This window comes from Podarcis vaucheri, assembly GCF_965113315.1.
Source record: "Podarcis vaucheri genome assembly, chromosome: Z".
NCBI lineage: Eukaryota > Metazoa > Chordata > Lepidosauria > Squamata > Lacertidae > Podarcis > Podarcis vaucheri.
This window is the reverse complement of record NC_138758.1, coordinates 30,366,257-30,393,537: the sequence shown is the minus strand read 5'-3', so window position 1 is coordinate 30,393,537 and position 27,281 is coordinate 30,366,257. Positions and strand designations below refer to the sequence as shown.

Here is a 27,281-nt window from a genome sequence, read left to right as displayed (position 1 = left end):
CCACTATGGGGTAGTCATGGACAGTGCTGGACTTTTTTTTCCTCTCTAAATTTTTTTGTACAATTATAGAAGGAATAAATGAAAATTCCAAACACACAGAAGCAACTGTAGCTACATGTTGTAGGGAAACAGTTTCTGCAATAAACAAAAATGAGATCTGGAATACCTAAAAAACTCTAGCTGGAATATCTCTCACAAAAGAGCCACTATAGGGTAGTTATGGGCAGTGTTCGACTGTTTTTATTTTTCTAAATGTTATTGCACAGAATATTAAACGGTACAATAAAGGAAAATTGCAAAAAGGCAACAACCACCAGCCCTACGTATTGTAGGAAAGCAAGTTTCTGGCGAGGTCAAGATGAATCGGCTGACCTTCACTTGGGATGAGGAAAGAGCAGGTGACAGTACGGCCGCAGAGTCAAAAGCTCAACTCATCCTTCCCCGACAACGCTGGAGAGCTGAAGCTACACAAGCGCAGAGCGCGAGCGAGGCAGCCTAACGTCCCGCGCCATGACGTCATGCGCAGGTTTGAATGACGGCAGCTCCTGCTGGGGCCAATCCGGAGTGGCGACGATGCCGGGATGACGCAAACGACCCTAGCAACAGACTGAGCTCGGCCTCGTCCAATGAAAAAAAAAGAAGCGGGCCTCCGGGAACCTATCAGGCGCACCGGAGTGGGCGAGGGAAGGCGGCAGGAGGCTGGTCTCACACTCGCCGACAAGATGGCGACGGCAGCGATGGGGATGGCCGCGCCAGTCGCTTTGTTTCCCACCAGGGTTTGAAGCTCGCCTCCCACGGGCCTGAACGAAAGTGACAGGAACTGTGGAGCGATGACTGCGGAGCCCGTGAGGTACGCGGCGGCGCCTCGCTACTCTCCCGGCCATGGCGGGCGGTGAGGAATGGGAAGGCGTGGGGGGGTGGGGGAGGAGCCGGAGCTGAGGGGCGATCGCCCTCTCTGCCTCACGCGCGTGGCTTGCCGAGAGGGCGCGGAGGACAAATTAGACAACACCCCCTCCCGCCGGCTCCTCCCGCCATTTCTTCGAGGTCATTTTATCAGCGGCAGCTCAGGGTGGGGGAGGGGGAGGGCCGGGTGTCTCCCTTCCCGCCTGCGCATGCCCAGTGTGAGGCGAACGTCCCCCCTCCCCCCTCCACTGCGCCCCCTCCTGAGAGGCCGTTTTCTTCCCCTGGCGGGCGAGGGGGCGGGGCCACTGCAGAGGAAAGGGGCGGGGCTCCCTGCGCAGATCCTGCCACCCGTCCCCTCCCTTCCCTGTCACCCCCCCCCTTTGCTGGTCACTGATCAGAGTTGCGGGTCCCCTTCCACGCCCACCCAACCGCGCGCGCTGCTCATAGGGCTCCTGAGCGGCCTGTCTTTTGCCGGAACCAGGCCTCGGTCGTCGGGGGGCCGGCGGCATGGTTGATGTTGATCGGCGGCCTCTGCACACGCTTTCCCAGAGACCTTGCGGCGCCCTTTTAAATAGGGGTATCGCCAACGTTTCCCTTTTTTTAAGGGGAAGTTCCCTTATTCCGAATAGGATTCCTCGCAAGAAAAGGGAAAAGTTGACAGCTATTCTAGGAAGCCGCCTCGTGCCCTGCTACCGGTGCACGGTAGCGCAGCGTTGACTGCGCCAGTAGCCCTCTCTTCAGCTTAGGGTAAGATGTCGAGGGTTGAATTTGGGCACTTTTGTTCCGCCACCAAGCTGCAGACCACGTCCATGCTTAGGGAACTGCTTTATACTGAGTTGTGGGGAGGGTCGTCTAGCCCAGTGTTGCCTCTGTGTGGATTGGCAGCAGCTGCCCATTGTTTTGGGCAAGAATCTTGCCCAGTTGTACCTGGAGCGGCTTGGGCGGCATTGAACCCTCGGGCCTTTTCTATGTAAGGCAACTGCCTTACTACTGAGTTACAGATGTTCCTCAAAACGTGGTCAGTACTCAGGGATGATGGAAGTTGCAGCTGAACAGCATCTGGAGGAGTCACAGATTACAGTCCTGGCATCTTTGGAAGGGTAACAGAGAGGGTGGGGCTGTAGTTCCATGTTGCCTACCTGGTGGTAAGTGCCATTGTGCAAAAGTTGGAAGAAATCATAGTTACCTACATGTGCAGTAGAGAGAGAGTACTCACACACAAAAACACACATATACATAATAGCAATTATTAACCACCACAAGTGTGTTCTGCGAGCAATTGTTTGCATGGAAAGCATACCAGATTTGTTGTCCTATTTTTTAACTATTGTGATATATTGGTTCATGTATTGGTTCATATGAGAGATGCTATTTTCCCTTCCGAGCATAATAATTCATAGTAGAGCACATTATCCATGTCATGGAAACATTTTGAATAAGTTATTAAGAGGTTGCTTGAAAATGGGATCTGAAATGGATTTAAAATGCTGATGATTCATCACATGTACATGCTAGGTTGACTATCGGTTATCTTACCTGTGTGCTTGTTTTGAACTAGTGCTTGTGCTTTGTTTATACTGTATTGTAAAACATTGGTTTCCAAATTTTATTTATTTGCAAATTATGTAAGTAAACATCTCATACATTGTATATAAACTTTATGTCCCTATGGTCTCCAGCAGAATAGTAAGATGACTATTACAGTAAGCATAATAACATAAAATAATAAAATGAAACAATACAGTAAATGCAAGCAACAAACCAAAGAAGCAACAGCTTACTAAGAGAGTAACCTCTCCTTCTTTTTCCAGCTTATTTCTAGAGTAATTGGGAGGCAAGGAGGGCGGATCTGGATCTGGACCCTGGTGGAGGGGTGGGGTACCCTGCTGCAGACCTGAATTGGATCTCCCTCCTACTGCATGGCTATTTACTCTGGGAAAAATGGTTAACATAATTGCTAATTGTGTGAATTACGTCATGTCTAGTTACTTCCATTGCCTCTTAACCTTGCAGTATAGTTCTTTGTAGGCTTCTTTCTGTTGTATCACAATTGATGATAGATGGCTGGTATATAAATTCTTCTTCAACAACAAATTATTCAGAGTGTAAATATGCACAATGTTTCATATGTACAAAGTGTGTGATGTAGTTTTTGTGGCTTGTGTGTAGTGCTAAGTATTTCACAATGTGACCATTACGAGTTGGCTGCACATGGAATTAAATTTCCCTATTGTAAATTATAGTGTTCACAATTGAGAGAGAGAGTACAGTGGTACCTCAGGTTACATACGTTTCAGGTTACATACGCTTCAGGTTACAGACTCCGCTAACCCAGAAATAGTGCCTCAGATTAAGAACTTTGCTTCAGGATAAGAACAGAAATCGTGCTCCGGCGGCACAGCGGCAGCAGGAGGCCCCATTAGCTAAAGTAGTGCTTCAGGTTAAGAACAGTTTCAGGTTAAGTATGGACCTCCGGAACGAATTAAGTACTTAACCCGAGGTACCACTGTATAAATATATCATTTCTTTTCTCTTCCACACCGATTGGTGAATCCTAAAGCTCAGACTTCTCTGCATTGTAAAAAAAAAAGAAACTGAGTTCTTCTGTATTGAAACATGTTCACACACCTACACAGGCACTTCTTATCTGTACCAAAATTCCATTCTCTCCCACTTCATGATTTTGCAGCCTACCTATAAAATGCTCCTCCTGAAAGCTACAGCAGTCTGCCTGACAAAGAATTCCAGAAGAAGTGTCAGCAGTGGTGGTGGTGGCTGCTGCTAAGATAGAGGCATGGCAACCTCAGTGCCTAGGCGGTAAGCTTGCACCACCTTGCCTGCCTGCCATTGGTGAAGGGTTTTGGGGGTGTACACTCCCCCAAGGTGCCTGGGCCAGAGGCTGCCATGCCTGCCACAAAGCATCAACTGGGTGTCAAAGTTGGAAGATCAAATCTGGCACAGGGAGGGAGGCAGCCCATGGAATCTGGTGCCCCAGGCTTTTTCCTCCCTCTGCAGGCTCCCCACAAACCTTTGAGAGACGGCTGTGCATCCAAAGGGACCACCCAAAGCACCCAGCTCAATGAGCCCTGGCCGTCTGAAGCCCACCCCTGGGGGTGCTAGGTGGCTTACATCTCTGCAGCCCAGCCTAGTTGAACTCCAAGCGAGGATGGCTCCCACTGCAGCAGTTCCTAGTGTCCTGGAGCTGTCTGCACTCACATCACCTGCTCCCTGGGAGGTTGTGTTCCTCTGGAGCCCTGGCAACCTAGGGATGCTGCCAGGCTCCAAGCTGGCCTGAGAGCACAGCCTGGCAGCTCCAACAATCTTGTGCCTTTGGCTGTGGCACACGCTCTTCACCGGCCTTGCTCATGCTGCCCTGAGTGGGGTTAGAGGGTGGGGAGATGGAGGGCCGCTAAAAACAGTGGTTTGCATGTTGGACCACCCTTATCTATATTGTAATCATTGTAATCAATGATTTTTTAAAAAGGATTTTTTTTTAAAATCAGATTTTTAAAATAAAATGTTTCTGGAGAAAAAAATATTTCTAAACATAGTTTTCTATTTAAGTTACATTATAGTCCAAAGGCTTTTCATCAGGAAATAAGGATTTGCTTTAAGTTTTTAATGTGTGCTAAAATGCAGTCTTAGTTTTTTTCTTAATTAAAAAAGGTTTAACCACATCAGTTAACAAACATGGATACATACACTATAATGTTATTGCTTTAATTAAATAAATGGTTTAAATTGTTATTAAGGAAATGATTCTTTTCCTTCTTCCAATAAAGTACAGCAGAAAAGTTGTACAAATATAAACAGTTAACTTATTAAACCTCACAATAATTTCATAATTATCTGTGTATTTCTAATAGTATAACCATTTTTGATATCTCTAAAAACTACTCTGAAAATTTATTCTTCCAAAAATGAAACCTTCATATGGTGGTAAATATTAAGATTATACCAGCAAGAATGAGTCTTTCTGTAAAAAAATATATGATTTAAACCAAGTCTTACTGACCAGTGATTTAAATCAAGTCTTACTAACTACAGTCATGCCTCAGGTTGAATGTGCTTCAGGTTGAGCGCTTTCGGGTTGTGCTCCGTAGCAACCTGGAAGTAACGGAGCATATTACTTCCGGGTTTTGCCGCTCGCACATGCGCAGACGCTCAAAATGACGTCACATGCATGCGCAGAAGTGGCAAAATGCGCCATACGCAGATGCGCCATCACGTTTTACGTTCCATTCAGGATGAGAACGAGGCTCTGGAATGGATCCCGTTCGCATCGCGAGGTACCACTGTAGTGATTTAAATCGTGATTTAAATTGATTTGATTTAAATCAAATACACCCTGGTTGTAATCCACTAGGGGTTTTTGTGATGGCGTTGAAGGGTCTGGAAATTGACTGAGCTGTTATAGGGTTTGTGGCAGACACAGATGTGTTCCTTTGCTAAAGTTGCTGTACTGTGTGGAAAAAGAATGGTAGACAAGCCTTGGAAAGGAAGAAAAGGAGTCAAACAAGGCACACTTGGAAGTTGATTGCTGGTTTGGGATGGGATGTAGCTCACATAAACAAGTGGAAAATGAACTGAACTGAAATGATAGGGCCAGCAGGTGCAAAGGGAAGGGAAGCTGAAGTCCAGCCATAGATTAGAAATAAATCTTTGTCTGCAAGTTTTTATTAGGAATCTGTTCCCACAAGGTCTTGAATTTTATAATTGCTAATACTGGAAATTACATAGTTCTTATAACATGTATGGTCAATGTTTTGAAGAAGAGTGCAGTAATCTTATGTGTGATTAGTATCTTCAATATTTAATGGACTTTGGTAGAAACGTGCTAAAACAAAAGAATACTATTCCTGTAAAGAAACTAAATTATTTATTTGTAAGTTTGCATCCTGCCGTATCTTTCGGCTGTTAGAGAGCGCATGAAAACATATTGATTAGGAGTTATATACAGTGGTACCTTGGGTTAAGTACTTAATTCGTTCCGGAGGTTCGTACTTAACCTGAAACTGTTCTTAACCTGAAGCACCACTTTAGCTAATGGGGCCTCCTGCTGCCGCCGTGCCGCCGGAGCACGATTTCTGTTCTCATCCTGAAACAAAGTTCTTAACCTGAAGCACTATTTCTGGGTTAGCAGAGTCTGTAACCTGAAGCGTATGTAACCTGAAGCATATGTAACCCGAGGTACCACTGTAATAGTTTGAAGAGAGGCCTAGATGACTATTCTACAGTGTAAGAAATCCTCAATTGGACCAACAACTGGTGTGGGTCCAGTTCCAACCACGTGGAGATCTCTGGGTGGTGACTGACATCTCCATCTGGCTGGCTCCAGGCTGGCCCCAGGCTTCCTATGCAGGTAAGCAGAAGAGCTTACCATATTTTTCGCACCATAGGATGCACTGGACAATAGGACGCACTTTGTTTTAGAGGGGGAGAACAAGAAAAAAAAATTCTCCCCCTCTCTGCCCAGCGCCCCTTCAGTGAAGCGGCAGGAGGCGCTGCGCAGAGAGGGGGAGGACTTTCCCCCTCTTGTTTTCCCCCTCTAAAACAAGGTGCCGTTTAAGGTGCGTTCAGGCGGCTACCTTGGAAGCCTGGAGAACGATAGGGGTTGGTGTGCACTGACCCCTCTCGCTGTCCAGGCTTCAGGTTCCTTTCGACCTGCTCTTTGGGGCTGGTGGGGGGAAGCCCACCACCAGCACCAAAGAGCAGGTCAGGGAGCAGCGGAAAGGCGCAGCGGAGAGGCTCCTGCCATAGTCGCACGTCACCTCTCCAGCTGGGAGAGGGTCGCGGGGCTATGGCTTCTTTAGCCCCGCGTGCGCTCTCCCAGCTGGAGAGGTGGCGTGTGGCTAAAGAGGCTCCTGCCATAGCCGCGCGTCACCTCTCCAGCCGAGAGAGGGGCGCGGGGGCTTCTTTAGCCCCGCGCGCGCTCTCCCGGCTGGAGAGGTGACGCGCGGCTATAGAGGCTCCTGCCATAGCCGCACGTCACCTCTCCAGCCGGGAGAGGGTCGTGGGAGGCTGCTTTAGCTCCCCGCGCGCGCTCTCCCGGCTGGAGAGGTGACCCGGGGCTGTAGAGGCTCCTGCCATAGCCGCGCGTCACCTCTCCAGCCGGGAGAGGGTCGTGGGAGGCTGCTTTAGCTCCCCGCGCGCGCTCTCCCGGCTGGAGAGGTGACCCGGGGCTGTAGAGGTTCCTGCCATAGCCGTGCGTCACCTCTCCAGCCCGGAGAGGGTTGCGGGGTGCTTCTTTAGTCCCCCGCGCGCGCTCTCCCGGCTGGAGAGGTGACACGGGGCTGTAGAGGTTCCTGCCATAGCCGTGCGTCACCTCTCCAGCCCGGAGAGGGTCGCAGGGCTATGGCGTCTTCGCTCCATAGGACGCACACACATTTCCCCTTCATTTTTGAAGGTGCGTCCTATAGAGCGAAAAATACGGTATTTGCTGCATTTATACCCCATCTTTTTCTCCAAGGAGTACACAGTTCAGCCTCCTCCTCAGGTAATCCCTACAACCACCTTGTGAAGTTGGTTAAGAGGTTGTGACTGGCCCCAGATCACCCAGTGAGCTTCCTAGAGTACTTCTATGGGGCAGCTATATAAGTAGGTAAATCAATATGGAGAAAGAAAATACCACTTAAGAGAATGATCTGAAATATTTTTCTTAAAGCTTGAATTTGTTTATTCTTGATTGTTAAGATGTTTGAATGTGATGTAAATTATATTTTTCTTTGAAATATAAAGCGGTATATAAATGAAATTAATAATAATAGTACAGTTGTACCTTGGTTCTCAAATGGAATCCATTCCAGAAGTCTGTTCGACTTAAGAAACGTTCAAAAACCAAAGCGCGGCTTCTGATGGCTGCAGGAGCTTCCTGCACTCAGTTGGAAGCCACACCAGATGTTTGGCTTCCAAAGAAAGTTCACAAACCGGAACACTTACTTCCGGGTTTGCGGCATTTAGGAGCCAAAGCGTTTGAGCCGCAATGCATTCGAGAACCAAGGTATGACTGTAATAATGTTTCATTGCAAAAATAAAATGACACCTAGACATTCTGTTGTGGTGACCGTAACTCAAGGTGCCATTGGGCGATTAGTTTATATACCTGAGTTTCTACTACAGTGGTACCTCAGGTTAAGAACTTAATTCGTTCCGGAGGTCCGTTCTTAACCTGAAACTGTTCTTAGCTAATGGGGCCTCCCGTTGCTGCTGTGCTGCCGCTGCGCGATTTCTGTTCTCATCCTGAAGCAAAGTTCTTAACCCGAGGTACTATTTCTGGATTAGCAGAGTCTGTAACCTGAAGTGTTTGTAACCTAAGTTACCACTGTATATCCCCCCATGCTGCTTCACCCCCCCCAAAGAAAAGGCTTAGTGGTTGACAGAAATTACACGATCCCTTCACGTGTCTCAAAACCCTGTCATCCCCACATGCTAACATACCAAACACAAATGGAACAAATAAAAAAAAATTATCTGCCTTACAGAAAACCTTGATTGCCTTTGCTTGCCAAGGTTTCTCTTCCCCCAACCCCTTCCATTTTAAATTAAGCCTAGAAAAAACTGGGAGAGAGCTTAAGTACAGGCACTTCCCCCTTTAAACTGGGGTTATGTTCCGAGGCATCATGCGTTTTAGAGAAATTGCGCATATTGGGAGCACCATTGAAAAAGCCTGCAAACACACTCTAAACCTCCGGAAACCCTTTAAAAAACCCAAACTCCACCACAGTTGCTCTCTCCAAACCTCTTAGATTATTATTTACACTGGTGTTCCTTCCTTACCAGCAGGCTTTGCATCTCTTTGCCATACCTTTTTATTTTTTATCTATAGACAGAATGCTTTAAAAATGTTTCCATAGGCTCTTCCTTTTGACCACCAGCAGAGATTAAATTGGGGAATATCTAGAACCTGGGTACTGAGTTGCTCTTTCTTCTTCCCAGTGTCTCTGCTTTCTTTTTGCTCTATATTGGCCAATCACCATCATAGAGACAAAGTAACCAGCAAAATTAAATTCCCAAAATAGATAGGCTGAAGAAAGAATTGAGCTGCTGCTGCTCCGCCTTTGAGTATTGGGGAGGACCGCTCCCCCTTGAAGCCCATTCTCCACCTTGGGCCTGGGGGTGGGCCCCATACTCACCACCACAGCTTATAAGGCTCTAATAACACCAATGCTATCAAAGGAGGCACTAATGGGGCTTGGAATTACTACCGTGGAATGGCAAGGGAAGTATGACGGTGGGGGCAGATCTTGTAGGCGAAGGGGTATGAGATATGGATATGCTTGTACCCCTTTCTACCTGTGCCTCATCCCCAGGGACGAAGGTAGGGTGAGCAAGGACCACCTGCTTCCATCACTGGTGGTGTGCAATGCCAGGTCTATAGGCAACAAAACCGCCACCCTTGAGATTTCTTTACCTTGCAGGGGGTTGACCTGGCTTGTGTAATGGAGACCTGGGTGCACGAAGGGGAAACAGTTACCTTACGAGAGATGGTGCCCCAAGTTTTCTCCGTCCACCAGTTGCAGACTGTGGGTTGGGGGGTGGGGTGGGTTGGCATTGTTAATCTGGGAAGATTGTTCTTTCAGGCCTCTATCATTGTCGTTGATCCCCGGCATTGAATGTGTTAGCCTGGTGTAGGGTTCTGAGGAGAACTTGGCTGTCTTGCTGGTGTACCGGCCACCTAGTGTACCAGCAGCCACCCTGTCAGAGCTGCTAGAGGTGGTGACCGCCTGGGCCTTGGAGTTCCCCAATCTATTGGTATTGGGGAACTTCAACGTACATGGGATGCCGCCCCTTCCTTACAGGCTATGGATCTGGTGTCTTCCAAGGCGACACTTGGGCTCTCTCCATTTGTTTCAGGCCCCACACATAAAGCAGTCCACACGCTGGGCTTGATCTTTGATGCAGGCATAGATGTGATCACATCCCCCACTATGGAGCTGCCATGGTCTGATCACTGTGCTCTGAAAGCCAGGATTGACTTCCTGCTCCTACCTTGCTTAGGTGGTGATCTTATTTGGGCTTGCCTGCGAAGGCTGATGGATCCTGATGGATTCCATCAGGCCCTGCGGGATCCTGCTCCCCCTGGCGACTCATTGACTGAGCTTGTTTGGAATACCCGGCTTTTGGCGGCCATCAATGAGATCGCATCTAGGCGCCCTCTGCGACCCCGCAGAAACTGGCCCCCCTGGTTTACCGAGGAGCTCCGGAAAATGAAGTGGGACCTCAGACGACTAGAGCGAGTATGGCAGGATGCCCGCAACTGACCCTCAAGAACATCTTATAGGGCGTTTATGAAAACCTATGAGATGGCAGTGAAGGCTGCTAAGAAGTCCTACTTCTCAGCCTCCATTGCACCCGCTAGCTCTTGCCTGGCGCAACTTTTTAGTATAATTAGGTCTCTAATGTCCCTAGAGCAGGGGTCTGCAACCTGCGGCTCCAGAGCCGCATGTGGCTCTTTTACATCTTTGCTGCGGCTCCAGGGCAGATACTAGCGAGGGGAGGAGGCGCATTGTGCGCCCCGACACTCTTCACTGTGGCGGGCGCTGTACTGGCTGTGACGTTGCATGGGGGCGGTGCGTGCGTTAGTCACGCACCGTCCCGACGTCACCTTCCCGCCCGCTGTCAGATCATGGCTCCAGAGATATATTTGTTTTAAATGTCACAATGGTTTTGCGGCTCCCAGTTGTTGTTTTTTCTTCGGAAACTGGTCCAAGTGGCTCTTTTTGTCTTAAAGGTTGCAGACCCCTGCCCTAGAGGGACAGTCAATTTAAATATGAATCAAGCACATAGCTGTTAGGCATTTGCAAGCTTTTTTGCGGAAAAATTCCTGACTCTCCACCCTGACCTCCCTGCCAATTTGAATACAATAACAGAACTGGAGGCTCCTCGACTGTCCTCGGGTCCACTATTGGACCACTTCAACCGGATACTCCCAGCCAATGTGGACAAACTCCTCTGTGCCAGAAAGCCCACCACCAGTTGACCCATGTCTGTCCTGGCTGATTAGAGCATGTCCAGACGAGGTGCGGGCCCCCCGGATGAGATCATCAGTTTGTCCCTTGGCTCTGGGACATTCCCTGGGGAACTGAAGGAGGCAGTGGTGTGTTTGCTCTTAAATAAAACATCATTAGATCCTTTAGATCTATCCAATTACCGCCCAGTTTTGAATCTTCTGTTCCTGGGTAAGGTGATTGAGAGAGCAGTTGCTGAACAGCTTGGCGGATTTCTGGATGAAACATCGGCTTTGGATCCATTCCAGTCCGGTTTTTGCTCTGGTCATTGGACCAAGATGGCTCTGGCCGCCCTAACAGATGACTTCTGTAGGCAGCTGGATTTAGGCGGGTCGGGGCTGTTGATTCTTTAAGATTTGTCAGCAGCCTTTGACATGAATACTTTTTGTGTCCGTGGATGGAACTGTTCTTTGTTGATTTAACTTGTCAGAATTAGTCCTGACCAGCTTTGGAAATTAACCAGGCACCAGGTGCATTTTGCACATGGCTATCAGCCACTTGTGACCAATTGAAGATGCCTGGGCACCAGGATGGTACCTGATGTCTCCACTATCTGGAGGTTCATGCCTTGGGATCCTTGGATTTTGCTGGCTTTCACAGACCAACACATCCTTTGGAATTCTATCCATGATATTTTATCTGTACAATCAGAATGAATTTCAGGAACCAAAAAGTTGAATGGAAAGATACAACTTTTGAGCCTTCCGGCTCCAAAATGGCAACTAGACATTACGTTTTGGTGAAAGTAACCCTGGCTTAAGGAGCCATTTGGCACCTAGCTCATACATTTGAGTTTCTGACACTGGTCCTGACTAGGGCTGGGCAATTCAACATTGCAATGTATCCTCAGCCAAACATCGTGTTTGGGGTGAAACTGCTTTAGCTCTCATCGTGGGAGCTGAGGCACTTTCACCCAACCATCTGGCGGGCTGGGGCCAATGCAGTTGGCTCCAGCCTGCTGGTCACCTCCTGAGTCAGCTCTAATGTCCCTGCCTCAGGGCTCCTTTCTGAGGTTGCCTTCGCCGATGCAGGGTTGGCAGGCTACCCCGCACCTCTCTCCCTGAAGTTGGACCAAGCTACAGTAGCCAACTGCGGAGGGTCTTAGGAGCAGCGGCAGTTTCGCCAGCGATATATTGCTGAGTGAAGCTTTCATTGTGGTCTGTTCCTCATACTGGTCCTGGGTGATAAGTCGCTACATCACCCAGGCCTAGTCCTGACCCTGAAATGGTTTGATGAGAATGTCATTAGGCTTCTCAGGCATCGGGGCATAGAACATTCCAAGGAGGGTAGATAGAACATGCATAGCAGTCAAGTGTGTAGACCTTGGAAGATAGGAGAACAGAATGAGTTTGTTTCTCCCCCCATCCTTCACTCCCCCTTTCACTTGAGGCTTATATTTGTTTCTTAACCCAAGAGATGTCTCGAAAACTGGACACTGCTATTTTTGAGAGAGTTTGAGATTGCATGTCATAATGGAAATAAAGCTTGTTTCACACTTTGACAATATTTACAAAAAGGCAAACATTCAAATGGTGCATTTTTTTTTTTTAAACAGTGAAAGCAAGTTGACTACATTGGTGCAGAAGCTTCATGACTTTTTGGCTCACTCATCAGAAGAATCTGAGGATGCAAAGTCTCCTCCAAGATTAACTATAGGTAAAACAGCCTTACTAATTAAAACCTGTTTAGATCTGTGCTCCTTGTATGTTCATTCTGTCATGCCATTCAACAAAACTATTTAGTTCTGAAATAATAATTACTGCTGTTGTGTTCTTGATGACTCTGAGAGGTGAGTTGTACCTTCTTTGATGTATTGTTTAGGCATCTGTAACTTAGGAAGTAACCTTGTGCAGTTTATATAAGTTAATCTGACCAGATCCAACCCCCTGCTGTGCCTAAGCGTGGTGGATGGAAAACAAGCCTTTAGAATAGTGTTATAGGCTGTATTGCTAGGTCACATGACTGAGCTGAACAGGCTTCAGATCCAGCCTAAGCACCTCCTTTCTAGTATTGCTACACTCCTGGAACACCTTTTGGGGCCTTACACTAAGCTGGGCTGAAGCAGGATGAGCAAATTATGCTGGTGTGTCTTTGGCTGAGCTGGAGTTGAAGACTTAGTGCTGGTTTAGCCAGGAATCAGCTGCATCCTAAACTGCTCATTCTGGCTGATCTTGCCACCAATATGACTAAATCATTCACTTTATTAATAAATATGTTAATAAATATGTCAGATATGCTTACCTTAATATGTTCAGTGTTTCCATAGTTCTTTATATTAGTTCTGCTTACATAGCTCTAAGTAGTATACAGTATTATCTTTCTGCCCATGCCAATCTTAGTTCTCATGTATTATGTTGAATGTTGCTAGGAGTTTTGTGGCAAATTCAGAAACTGTTGCAAAATAACAGAAATAACTGCTACATTATCAGATCTGGGGAATTCTAATGATTAATGCTAATTACTGTAAAATAAACCACCTACTATGATCTGAGAGAGTAGGGATCCTGGCAGACATGGCCAAGGTCTGTGTGACAAGGTCTGCTCATGTATGAAAACAAAACTGAACATGTTACATGAAGAAAAACCAATCATTTCAAGTAGATGAAAGTGTTTCAGCCTTCCAGTTTTCTTTTTATTCTGTCTTCATTCTTTCAGTTTTCAGGTTACTTGATGTTCAGTATCTCTTTAGATTACTAGTGTCTAGTAGTTTGCACTTGGGATTTTTGAGGCTAGATTTTATAGGTACAGGTATAGGCCCACCACTTTCATGAGGGTTGGGTCCCTGTGCAAAGGCGAAATTGCACAAAGTCAGGAACCCCTGAACTACCTTCCTGCAGGTGGAGGACTGCTTACTGGAGTCTGGGAAGGTCACAGGAGAACTTTATAACTTTAAATTTTGATAATTTGCAGTTCTGAAAAATTGAATGATTTATCTTATTCTTGTGTTTGTTTTTTGATTTACATTATAAATTGCCCTTGGCTGTAAACAATAACAGTCTGACTGATTTACATTTTTATGCAAATATTGGTGCTAAAAATGATGACCATCTGTTTTTGCATTGGAGAATCACTCTTTTCCAGTAACTGCAGATATGGATTAATTTTTGTCTAAGCAAAAAATGTGGTTGCCATGGAAATGTGGAGGGGTGGGGGCAGTGTTAGAAATTGATATATGAAAGTCAGAAGCTAAATGGCACCTTAAACCTAGATTATGGCCGCAAGAACGAAATGTCTAGGCATACTTTTTTATAACAAGAATGGAAAGCTAAAAATGAATGAACTGCAGCTAAAATATTGTGTTCATTTATCACATGGTCTAGTCTTTCACTTGTCCACCCCTCTAATATTCTCTTCTCTAGTCTTCAGAGAGTAGCTGGAAGGGGGGAGGCAGAAAAAGGTCTTCCTTCCTCTCTTCAGGTTTAATATGAAATCTTAGGCGCAATACTGTACCCAGAGCTCAGAAACCGCTCACACTAATGAAATTCCCTGTTGCAAAATGCACCTAGAACAAGGGGAGTTTCAAGCACTGAGTGGGGGCAGCATGGGAAGAAGTATCCCTTTGTTCATTAGTAGCTGACACTCTTCTCTGTCTCTCCCTTGTCCCCCACTTTTTCCAGAGGGAAATGGGGAATCGGCCTGCATTGTTGGTTGTCACTTTCTAAAGGTACTCTGTGACAATCTGATTTTATTTTCTGAAGAGAATCCTTGGTTTTTAGTGTTTCTTTATGATTTGATCTAGTACTAAATAAATACAACCCAGCCAGGATCAGTTTGAGTTGTTTGTGGAAGATAGTACAGTACTTTGCCTACAGTGTAGTTATATGCACTGTTGCTGTTTTGTGTATTTTGAATCATTACTATCCATCTTTACGCGTGAACATATTCCATCTGTTTCTTACAGATAAATTTGCTATGACGGAAAATATTCCAACTCCAGTTCCAACTCCAATGGAAAACTGCAGGGAAGAAGTAAGAACAATTTAGTAGCTTAGTTTATAATAATGAAAAACAGTTGTGGAAAGTGGTGATTGATTTCATATGAGCGCAGATTGCTTAGGTTACTTTCTCCATGGTGTGTAAGAGTGAATTTATATAGAGCATCTATTTAGAAATGATTTTGTTTATATTTTTGGAAATTCTCAGGATGTATAGTGCAGCTTTAATAAGCCAGTGATAACAAATGAACCACAACAATAATAACTTGGTTTTATTTTTTTGTATTTTGAAAACTTGAGGAATTATCTTATATTCAGCATATAAATTCAGTATTTTTTCAGTTCTTTCATTTTTATGAGATCCAGCTATTGGTTTCTGGTTTTTTGTTTCAGAGGCAATTTTCTTCTTACAAATAATTTTAAAAAAATGTTTGTGCCCATTAAGCATCTCAACTGTGACTTTTAATTTTGTGGAGGATGATAATTTTATTGATTTTAGGATTACTTAACCTAGAAAGATTGTACGTTCTGGCTTGTGGTTCATAATATTCATGCAAACTATATTGTTCATATGGACGGTGCTTTCCTGTATGAGATTTACAGATGTGCAAACCTTCCTGCCCTTGCTATACTTTATTAATGTGGCTGAAAGCAGTTGGTAAGATCATCGAGATTTGAAGTCTAGTGTTTACTTTTATACAATTATTTAATCCCATTGCATTTTATAGTTTACAGTGGTGCCCCGCAAGACGAAATTAATTCGTTCCGCAATTTTTGCTGTCTAGCGAATTTTTCTTCTTGCGAAGCACGGTTTAAACGGTTTAACAAAGTCGCAAGACGTTTTCGTCTTGCGAAGCAAGCCCATAGGGGAATTCGTCTTGCGAGGCAAATCGCGAATGAAAAAACCTTTCGTCTAGCGAGTTTTTTGTCTTGCGAGGCATTCGTCTTGCGGGGCACCACTGTATATTTAAAGCACAAGCCCAGTTAGTTACATTTACATATATAAAAGTAGGATAGAGTTGTCCTTAAACTTCATAGTAAGTTATGTATAAATTGATGTGCATGCATAGGGATGTTTAATTGTATATGGCTTGCGATTTTGTGTTTCCTCTCCCTTTCATATTCAGGGTAGCAGTTCTTCTGAAAAGTCCAAATCATTATGTTCACCACGTTCCAAAAGGTTAGTTTGATATTCTGTTTACCAGTTTGAATTGCTTGCTACAGTGAGTCTGAAGGAACAACTCACTGTCTGTTAGAATCCATGGTGGTCATTTTAAGAAATAGTACATGTTACTATGTTACATATTTTTCTGTTTTTATACTGTAACCTTCCCTGTGATCCTTGGAAGAAGGGTGGTATATAACCCCTCCTTAAATTCTTATTTATTTTTAAAAACTTAAATACAAAACATAAAAAGTGAATTTTTTAATATAAAAAATGAAGAAAGAGAAAGAAGTGTTGTATATTACTAAAACAAATGTTAACAGTTAACAAACACAATTTTAAACCTACTGTATTTTGTATAAATGAGTTCCAAATCTCATTATACATATCCATGCAAAGTCTACGTCAATAAGCAATCTGCTCATAGGTGGCAACAGTAGTCAGCTTCAATCCATTGAATAAGTGGAGCCATACATTTATTGTTCCAGTGCAGCAATATCAGTCTTTTGGCCATAGTAAGGGCATGGAGAATCCAATTACATTGTTCAGTTGTCAAATTCCATATAGTAGGTATGTAGTTCAAAAGAACATTATCAACTGAAAATTTTAGCTTTTTTTTGCACAGACATATTTATCAATCTTTATTACGGTCCAGAGACCCAACAAATCATTACAAATCAATACACAGTTCATACAGCCTACCTCCAGGTTAATCAAGCATTTTGTTTAGAATATAGGGCTCATTTGTTCTTGCAACCACCGATAAAAACTTTGCCACTGCTAACGTTCTAGCATTTGTCCGGTCTTCCAGTAGGAACCTGACATAGTGAGCCTCTGATTTTCCCGGGAAAGATACCAGCAAGGGTAGTATCAGTTCAGCCCTGGCCTGCTCATATTTTGCACAATGCAACAAAATATGTTTTATGGAATCGATGTCTTGAGCACACGAGCAAAGTCTGTCCTGGTAGGGAACTCCTCTCAACCTGCCATCCAACACTGCAGAGGGAAAGACATTTAGTCTGGCTTTGGTGAAAAGCCTTCGGTAGTTTGGTACTGTCATGTTTTTTTATGTAAGATGTTAACTTAAAGACATACCCATATTGAACTCCTACTGCCAGCGGACTACAGACTTCGTGTGATCGAGATCGCAAGTCACTGCGTGCATTATCTCATAATCTTTGCTTTAAAATCTTTTGGGCGCCTTCATAACCCAGGTAATACAATTGGGGAGGGGGAGACAGACCAATAGAGGTGGCTTTTTTAGCCATGGTTTTCTGCCATTTGCTGACAAATTCCTCATTGGTCAGGTGTTGGTACAAACCCTTCCCAAGATTAAACACTGAAATCCTGAGCCAATGTTTTAAGGCAGCCCACCTCGCTTTAGTTGAAATTGGGCATTCACCAGCTTCTAACAGAAGTACGGAGTTGGGGACGCAGTTAGGTACCTGCAGCAGAGATTGTAGAAATTTTGCCTGAAAGCCATCTAGCTTTGGCAGGTCCCCATTATGCCAGACATTTGCTGCGTACAGGAGTTGGGAAACGGGTTTTGCGTTGAAAACCCTTAAGGCTGCCGCCCTTTGTGAAGAAAAATCTAAGTATGGCTAGCTTTGCAATCTCCGCCTTTTGAAGTAGGTTTGCCAATGGTGCTTCCAAGATCCTGTATGATGGAATGTGAGCCCTAGATAACTGAATATTGAATATTGCAGCAATATCAGTCTTTTGGCCATAGTAAGGGCACGGAGAATCCAATTACGTTGTCCAGTTGTCAAATTCCATATAGTAGGTATGTAGTTCAAAAGAACATTATCATCTGAAAATTTTAGCTTTTTTTGCACAGAGATATTTATATAATTCACTACTTTTTTCCAAAACATAGTAAGTATAGGACATTGTAAAAATGTGTGTTTTAAAAAAGCATTATTTCCAACATACTGCTGTCTCAAGACAGTCCTTTTCTATACAAACGTAATGGAGACCAATAAATTATAAATATTATTTTCTGTTGTGTAAGTAATGATTTAAGGTTCATTGACACCCTTGCTATAGAAGTTAAAACACTCTCATTGTCAAGGCAATATAGGAACCTCCAATTCTTTATTCCATTCATTTCTTAACATCTCCATATGAAATTGATTTATTTGTAACAAATACCTTTAAAATGTAATCATGGGTTTTTTAGTTCTAAAGGATTTAAGCAGTTTTTAAGCAGGTGTCTCAGAAGCTGAAAATGCTGGTCCAAACATAATTGTTAAAAAATGTTGTTGTTGTAATTGTAAATTGTAGTTGTAAATATTGCCATTGGATTACATCCGATAGCTGATATTTATTTCATAACACAATGTAAAAATTCATTGTCATATTTCAGTTGATCCAAAGTCAATACATCCACGTCCATCCAATTTTCCTTATCACCATATTTCTCTTAATTTTTGATGGCTTTCTCCATAAAGTCAATTTACTGTGGGAAAAGGGGTCAAGATGTTTTTATTAGGCATCACATTCCATAACTTTCTAACAGACATACAGTCATACCTTGGTTCTCAAATGCCTTGGTACCTGTACGTTTTGGCTCCCAAATGCTGCAAACCCTGAAGTAAGTTTTCTTGTTTGTGAACATTTTTCAGAAGCCAAATGTTTGACGTGGCTTGCGCTTGAGTGCAGGAAGCTCCTGCAGCCAATCGGAAGCCACGCCTTGGTTTTCAAACGGTTTTGGGAGTCAAACATACTGCCGGAACAGATTAAGTTCAAGAACCAAGATACCACTCTAATTATTTCGAGAGATACCAGAGTTCTAATGTATTTTGATCCTCATACTGTTTATCCAAACAAAAGTGCTATACAGTGCTACCCCGCAAGACGAACGCCTCGCAAGACGGAAAACCCGCTAGACGAAAGGGTTTTCCGTTTTGGAGGCGCTTCGCAAAACGAATTTCCCTATGGGCTTGCTTCGCAAGACGAAAGCCCATAGGGAAATCTCCGGGACAGCGGGGAAGCGCAGCGCGTCTTCCCCACTGTCCTCGGACCTCCTCCGAAGGCCGGCGGTGGGGCGGAGAGACGTCCTCCCGCCGCCAGCCTTCGGAAGCCTGCTCCAAAGCCTGGCGGTGGGCCGGAAAGACCTCGCCGCTAGCCTTCGGAGCATCCTTCCGAAGGCTGGCGGCGGGAGGAGGTCTTTCCGCCCCACCGCCAGGCTTTGGAGCAGGCTTCCGAAGGCTGGCGGTGGGGCGGAAAGACCTCCTCCCCGCGCCAGCCTTCGGAAGCCTGCTCCAAAGCCTGGCGGTGGGGCGGAAAGACCTCCTCCCGCCGCCAGCCTTTGGAAGGCTGCTCCGAAGGCTGGCGGTGGGGCGGAGAGACCTCCTCCCGCCGCCAGCCTTCGGAAGCCTGCTCCAAAGCCTGGCGGTGGGGCGGAAAGACCTCCTCCCGCCGCCAGCCTTCGGAAGGATGCTCCGAAGCCTGGCGGCGGGAGGAGGGCTCTCTGCCCCACCGCCAGCCTTTGGAAGGCTGCTCCGAAGGCTGGCGGCAGGAGGAGGTCTTTCCGCCCCATCGCCAGCCTTCAGAAGGCTGTCCTGAAGACTTGCGGTGGGAGGAGGGTTTTCCTTCCCACCGCCAACATTCAGAATGCTCCAGAGGTCTGTACTTAATCTGAAACTGTTCTTAACCTGAAGCACCACTTTAGCTAATGGGGCCTCCCGCTGCCGCCACGCTGCCGGAGCATGATTTCTGTTCTCAACCTGAAGCAAAGTTCTTAACCTGAAGCACTATTTCTGGGTTAGCAGAGTCTGTAACCTGAAGCATATGTAACCTGAAGCGTATGTAACCCGAGGTACCACTGTAATACCAATTGTTGGCTTTCATCATTTAATACTTGACAATAAATATGAAGAAGAAGAAGAAGAAGAAGAGGAGGAGGAGGAGGGGGAGTTTGGGTTTGATATCCCGCCTTTCACTCCCTTTAAGGAGTCTCAAAGCGGCTCACATTCTCCTTTCCCTTCCTCCCCCACAACAAACACTCTGTGAGGTGAGTGGGGCTGAGAGACTTCACAGAAGTGTGACTGGCCCAAGGTCACCCAGCAGCTGCATGTGGAGGAGCGGGGACGCGAACCCGGTTCCCAAGATTATGAGACTACCGCTCTTAACCATACACCACATATGCATGATAATATAGCTCCAGATTCAGAATCCTGAATCGTTCCCCCTTAATTTGTAATTGCAAATTACAAATTCTCTTCCTATAATTTTTTTTATTTTCTAAAAATACTTTCCAGATAGATGAACTAGGATTAGAATATAAATTAATCTGGGAATAATGTTCATTTTGAGAGCAGTCACCTTCCCCAAAGGAGTAAAGTTTAATGATTCCCATCTATCAATATCTGAAGAAACCTCTCTTTATATTTTATTTAAATTGCATATTGCTAATTGAGTTATAAGGGACACAGGTGGCACTGTGGTCTAAATCACAGAGCCTAAGGCTTGCCGATCAGAAGGTTGGCGTTTCGAATCCCCATGATGGGGTAAGCTCCAGTTGCTCGATCCTTGCTCCTGCCCACCTAGCAGTTTGAAAGCACGTCAAAGTGAAAGTAGATAAATAAGTACTTCTCTGGTAGGAGGGTAAACGGTGTTTCCGTGCGTTGCTCTGGTTCACCAGAAGCAGCTTAGTTATGCTAGCCACATGACCTGGAAGCTGTACGCCGGCTCCCTCGGCCAATAAAGCAAGATGAGCACCGCAACCCCAGAGTCGGTCACAGCTGGACTTAACCGTCAGGGGTCCCTTTACTGTTACCTTTAATTGAGTTATATATTTTGGTATAGGCATACCTAAATATTTAATAGATTCACTACAAATACGGAATTAATACTCCAGGTCAGGCATAGGCAAACTCGGCCCTCCAGATGTTTTGGGGCAACTCCCATCATCCCTATTTAACAGGACCAGTGGTCAGGGATGATGGGAATTGTAGTCTCAAAACATCTGTAGGGCCAAGTTTGCCTAAGCCTACTCCAGGTGGTATATAAATTGAATGAATGAATGAACTAATAAATGAAGGTATAGATAGCGGTATTTCTTGTTTTCTTTTTCTAATCATGTAATTCAGTCAGCATTTAAGCTTTCAAAAATGGGTCAAATATGACTTTCTTAGTAATAAGCATATAAGCAGTACACGTACTAATAAAAATAGTAATGGGTAATTAATAAAGCATTATGTAAATTTGGCACTATATTTTCAGTGTTTGTAATCTGCACATCTTACAGCTCAGTTTCATTGGCCATTATATTGCCTATCTATTTAATACTATTCACTAGATTCTGTTGTCTAAAAGAATGTTTTGATAAATAGTGGAGATAATTTGGCTTCACATGTACTGGTTGTAGTATAAATATATGTGTCTGCTGCTCATGCAGGAAACCTACAGTTGTAACAAAGTATGTTGGCTCAGATGATGAACAGACCTTAGATGAAACCACAAATCAAGATGTTTCAAATGAAAACTCCGAAAATGAAGTTGATATGAAAAGCTTGCCTAAAGGTAACTTATTCCATAAATTATGAGATATTCTAACAGCATACTGTGTATATTAAAATTTAACTAGGATACTGCCTGTACATGCTACCTAGAAGCATTGAAACTTGTAATTTCAGTGAAACTGGGATAAAACTGGAAATTATTTTTGTTCCTTTTGTCAAGAACTCATCCCTGGGAATTTTCTTAAAGCTTTAGAGCAACAAAATATCGAATCCCTCATTTTGTAAAACATGTTTTCCCTCTCTGCTTTACTTTGTTACTTCAAGTTAGGGGTGGGTAGTGTGTAGCCACCAGACATTGTTGGATTCCAGCTTCTGTCAGCCCCAGGTAGCATGGCCCATAGTCAGGGATGGTGAGAATATGAATCCTGGAGCCCAGCAACATCTGTAGGATGTTTTTCTATGATAACTGTGTTGGAAGTGGGGCAAATAATTATTTGCAAAATCCTAGACTAATGGTTCCCAATTGGTGGTTCATGGCACATACACATCAACTGTCCTCCGGGACAGCCTGCTTTTTTGACGGGGGGTGGCATCTTGCGTGGGTCATGTGACACCATGATTTCCAAAAGTAGGGGGTTGGCTTTTGAAAAAGAAGGGGAGGGGTCTGTGCTATACTTAGCTAATTGGGAACCACCATCATAGGACTAGGAATGGATGTTGCGATATTGCTGAGTGCTGCTGCTTAAAAGAGCAGCCTCATGTTTATTTCTCACGTCTCATAGGATGTGGTGGATTCTCCTTCATTGGAGGTTTCTAAGCAGAGGTTGGATGGTTATCTGTCAGTGATGCTTTAGTTGAGATTCCTGCATTGGAGGGAATTTGGCTAGATAATCCACAGGGTCCCTTAACTTGACAATTCTATGATTCACAGGCAATCCATTCCATTGTTGAACAGATCTTACTATCAAAAAGTTCTCCTCAGGATGTTTACTCAGAATCTCTTTTCTTATAACTTGAAGCTGTTGGGGTTGAGTCCTACCCCGCCCCCCAGGGCAGGAGAAGTCTCCCATTCTTTCCACCGTTTATCTCACTTTTTTGAATGTTTTGCAATCTGCTGTAGGAAGGGAAATAGGTCACTCTTGTTTCACTCTTGTACATTTTTACCCATATATCAATCTGCCTTCCATGCTCCAGGTAATGGTATATACTTGTGAAGAGATCATCTTTTACATATATTGCTTCTCCTCCCTTTTTGTTTAGTTTGGGGGTAGTCAACTTTTTTATTCCCAGCGCCCACTAATGCATCTTTCTTGATGGTAAAATTTCCTTACCGCTCACCAGTGCTCTAGGGAAGAAGGATTCAGCTTGTGCCGTAGAACCCCTTACCCACCCACCTAGAATTCTGAAATGCCCACTTGTGGGCAGTAAGGACCAGGTTGACAACCCCTGGTTTAGTCTGTTTCTTTTGAATCGGTTATACCCCTCAGTTTCTACATTCCAGTCATGAGTCTCATCCCGCCAAGTTTCAGTAATGCCTATTAGGTCATATTTGACATCCTGCATAAAGAGCTCAAATTTTTCTTGCCTGTTTCCCATACTCTGTGCATTGGTATAGAGATAACTTAAACCATGAGTTAATTCCTCCACCTGCTTCCTTCTTGTAGTTTTCTACCCTTTAGCAGCTATCTGTAGCACTGCCTCAGTTTCCTATGCATCAATGAAGCTATTATCCCTAGTACCATTTGTTCCCTAGTCATCTCTAATATTGTCTCCCTCTCCTTCAGGATTTAATTTAAAGTTCTGTTAGTCAGGTTTTTGAGACTGTCAGCCAGCACATTTCCAACTACTTTGAGGTGCAACTCCTCTCTTGCCAGAAGTCCTTCCTCAAGGAAATGGAAAACATGGTCTTAAGATGCCTATGCCTAACCTTTCCTGATGACACCACCAGCACAGTCAGCGGTCTACCTCATTATTTTCCTCTCCCTGGGCCATGACCTTCCAACAGGAAGAAATGATGAAAAAAACACCTGTGCCCCAAGGCCCTTCAATTTCCCAGCCAGAGTCCTTTGCTATACATTGAAAGCTGTGACTGACAGAATTGTTTGTACTTGCATGACTCATAAGGAAGGGGCTGTGGTCAGTGGACTTTATAAGACCTGGCAACTTTGTGAATCTTTGCACCTGAAAAACAGCACACCTCCCAGGACATCTTGTTGCTTTCTGTCTCTGTCCTCAGTAGAGAGTCATGTATCACCACCATTAACATCCTCTGGTAAAACACATGCCATTCTGTTTTGATTTTCCCCATTGTCTCGAGTGGCAGCCGGTAAAACAGCCCAGAAAGGGCATAGTCCATGCTTTGTATTACTGAATGCATTTTGAGAGAGGGAAGACCACTTGTAGTTGCTGTGATTGGTTTCTGCAGTGCACGTATGACAAATAGTTGCAACCTTAATTTCAAATGGTCTAATATTATGACAGCTATTAATGTTCCTGGCTATTTCATGGGAGTGAGGGTAAGGGGAACATGGCAATTTAGTCTACTTTCAGCATAAGATATGGGGTGAAAGGAATGAGGACTAATAGAAGCATCGCCGCCTGTTTATAAGAGTAGGGATAGACGGCTAGTGGCCTGAGGCTTAATATAACCCATAACTATTTTTTTCCTGGTCCTCTGATGGTCTTGCCAGAACTATGCTAAAGTTCTGTGTGATAGATATGGAACATGAATGAATGCAATTTCTCTTTTAGGCTTTGTATATAGTATGTTAATCTCCATATTTGTATGCCCAACACTATGTGAGCCACATGTACTGTATAACTTTGATGCCTTTTGTGTTAGATGAGTTGGTCGTCCTTTCAGTAAGAGTATAGGAAAACCCTGCTAGACTTTTATATTACAATTCTGCATTTAATAATTTGGTGTAATTTTTAAATTGTCATCTTAGGTACAATTGTTGTACAGCCAGAGCCAGTACGTAATGAAGACAAAGATGACTTTAAAGGACCTGAATTTAGGAACAGAAATACTGCTAGAACGAAACCTGAAGCTCAAAAGAAGCGTGGAGGTAAATGCACTTGAATTAAGTTCAATGATGCATTTAAATCATTCTATTATCATTATTAAAAAGTCTGAATTACCTCTGCATTCTTGATGCTTGTGAGCTTTCTAGAGACACTGGATTGACCACTGTAGTAAACAGACTGCTTGATAATGAGATGGGACCCTTGGTCTGACCTAGTGCAGCAATTCTTGTGTTCCTAGGCATCAATGAATTCTAGAATAGTTTCACCAGAAGTGCAAGGGCAGCTGTGCCCTTAAAGGAATTTGGGAGCAAGGAGTAAGGCTGAGTTGTTGATGGGAAGAAAGATCAAGGGACCATTGATAGGCCCACCAGGTTTGGGGACTCTTGCATTAGCTCAGCATTACATTAGCAATTTATTTCAAATTATAAATTTATTATAGTGAGAGAAGAACAGAGTGTGGGACACATTTAGATGAGGAGTTCTTTGCAGAATTTGCCTCCTGTAATGTGCAACTTTATTTTTGGATGCCAAAACTGATGATTTTTTTAAAGCTGCAATCAATACTTAAAAGATTTTTCAGTATCTTTAAGAATAATATAGTAATATGTTATTAATATTACATCATAATAGGATTGCAGAAGAATTATAACCAAAATTAGTTTTTGAAAAGCAGCAAACAGAAAAGAGGAGCCCCTTTTGTGAATTACAGAAAATCTTAATATCAGTCGGATGATTAGGGAGATAGTGAAGCAGAAAGAAGATAAATGGGAGGTGGGATGAAGGGTATGTTATTGTGCGTTGGATGGAAAGGAGTCAGCAGGTTACAGCAATTGTTCAGGGGCAATATTTTTCTTTAGGTGTTTTTGTTTGGTTTTTAAAAATAATTTTAATACAACATTTCCCCCTCTGTTTTCTTCTTTAGTCTTTCCTCATTTGAAATGTGAATAATGTTAAAAGCTTTCATAAATTTGTGCTCTTGGGTGAATTAAATGTTATTTTTATGCTCACAACGTAGACTGCAATTCTGCACCCTGTTGAACAATCAAATTCCCAATGCAGTTGTTAAATCTCTAGTAAAACTGAATGCAGGATTGCAATCTGTGAAGTCAATCTTTAAGATTTTTTTACTGATTATTTAGGTTGCGCCATTCCATAAGAAGCTAATTTAATATTTATGTGTGAATCCAATGCTTCAGGGGGAAGAAAATAATTCTTAACTGGTTACAACAGTTTTCTTTAGCCTTTTAAAGATACCTCTGCAATTGGTGATATTGCAGAAGTAGTGACACTCAGAGCCCTTCTAACAATGACATGCAAGCTAAGTTGTGTTGGAAAAAGGAGGTTTTTGTAGAAGAAAAATTGATATGGTCCTTCTGACTTTTTTTGTAGAGGAAGGGCTACATGGTATTGTGAGCTGTACAGCTTGTGGTCAGCAGGTGAATCATTTTCAAAAGGATTCAATCTATAGACATCCCACATTAAAAGTACTTATATGTAAGGTATGTAAATGTTGGATGTGTGTGTATACCCTCTTATGTGTATATAGAATTCAATTTTTTCACTCAGGCTTTGAACAAAACCTGCTACCCACAAGAGACAGGGTTCATTGAGGCAGATGACAGGTGGTTCCATTCCCACAGTGTGTGTAGATAGATACATCCATTTACTTTCTCTCACATAAGGGAACAGCAGTCTTTTATTTCAGTGATAAGTTTTAAGTTACTGCACTTGGCGACACTGCGTACAAGGAGGGCAGCTTATGTATCTTTCCCATTCAAAATATTGGTATCCTAGCCTTCACTGAGGCAGATATCTCTAGGGAAGATGCATTGGTTAGTATGATGAGGATGAACTGCAATGAGCCTTGGACATGTGCGCCTGCCCCTCCCACTTCACTGCAAGGAGGTATTCAGAAGCTTCCATTTCCTTAATCTCACGTCTGCTATGTTATATGGTTTGACAAACTTTGTAAATGTTTTGTAAAAGCCAATTTCATCACCTATGGTTTGATTCAAATTACTCGTAACAGTAACCACAGTTTAGGATCCAGATGACCTAGCAAGGTTTTTGCTTAACCAGAAGTGAGCGGTTCTGAATTCCCCCTTGCGGTTATGTCAGGGGCTTGCTATGGCTCATTCTTGTCATGCTAAACTATGTTTTAGCGTGACATCTGGACACAATCTGGATGCATTCGTGAAAGAAAAAAGGAATGCATCTCTGTGCATAGGATATATATATATATGTCTCATTTCTTGCTTCCACCAGATACTTGTGATATGCAGGTCCTGTCTCTGTCCCACTCTCCAATCCATTGTCATATTGTTCTATTGTGGATTTCATTTTTAGTCACTTCAGACATTTTTAAAATCAGAAGGCAGGGTATAAATGAAGTGTTAGATATTTTGATAGCCCCGCAGAAAAGCTAGCTCTCTATAGTATTTTAGAGAGATGGCTTAATTATGGGGGGGAGGCTATTTTTGCATTCATTTAACAATAAACCATGCTTTGGCGCTCCATGGGTAAGCAAGAACAAATTTTATAATACGTTTACAGACAAATGAAAACACTAAAATCATACAATTTGTAACATACAAAGAGTTAAAATACATGTTATATAAACTAAGTATAAAAGCAAACTAAGATGCAATAAAATTAATATCTTTATAGAACTTTGCAGCAGAAAAGAGAAATTTAGCAAGTGTTTCTATTATTATTTTGTTCATGTCAGCCAGTAAGTTGCCCAGATGCCATTCAAAAGTTATTCCTTGGTGTTTTAGTA

The 27,281-nt window shown here is 43.6% G+C and overlaps 1 protein-coding gene across 6 annotated transcripts in view; it reads left to right on the top strand.

Moving 5' to 3' along the window:
• The first annotated feature begins 243 nt into the window (after nucleotides 1–243).
• ATRX (ATRX chromatin remodeler) overlaps nucleotides 244–27,281 on the top strand; it is a 92,763-nt gene continuing 65,725 nt past the window's right edge. Inside the window, exons 1-7 of one of the 6 annotated variants that reach the window (XM_082208191.1) lie at nucleotides 244–892; nucleotides 12,466–12,566; nucleotides 14,812–14,879; nucleotides 15,973–16,025; nucleotides 21,412–21,536; nucleotides 24,424–24,543; nucleotides 25,892–26,001. In XM_082208191.1, coding sequence (XP_082064317.1) covers nucleotides 831–892; nucleotides 12,466–12,566; nucleotides 14,812–14,879; nucleotides 15,973–16,025; nucleotides 21,412–21,536; nucleotides 24,424–24,543; nucleotides 25,892–26,001 — 639 coding nt within the window. In that variant the 5' untranslated portion in view covers nucleotides 244–830. Of the gene's footprint in view, nucleotides 893–12,465; nucleotides 12,567–14,811; nucleotides 14,880–15,972; nucleotides 16,026–21,411; nucleotides 21,537–24,423; nucleotides 24,544–25,891; nucleotides 26,002–27,281 lie in introns of those variants that run through there. The other 5 variants (XM_082208190.1, XM_082208192.1, XM_082208195.1 and 2 more) reach the window with 5 other exon arrangements.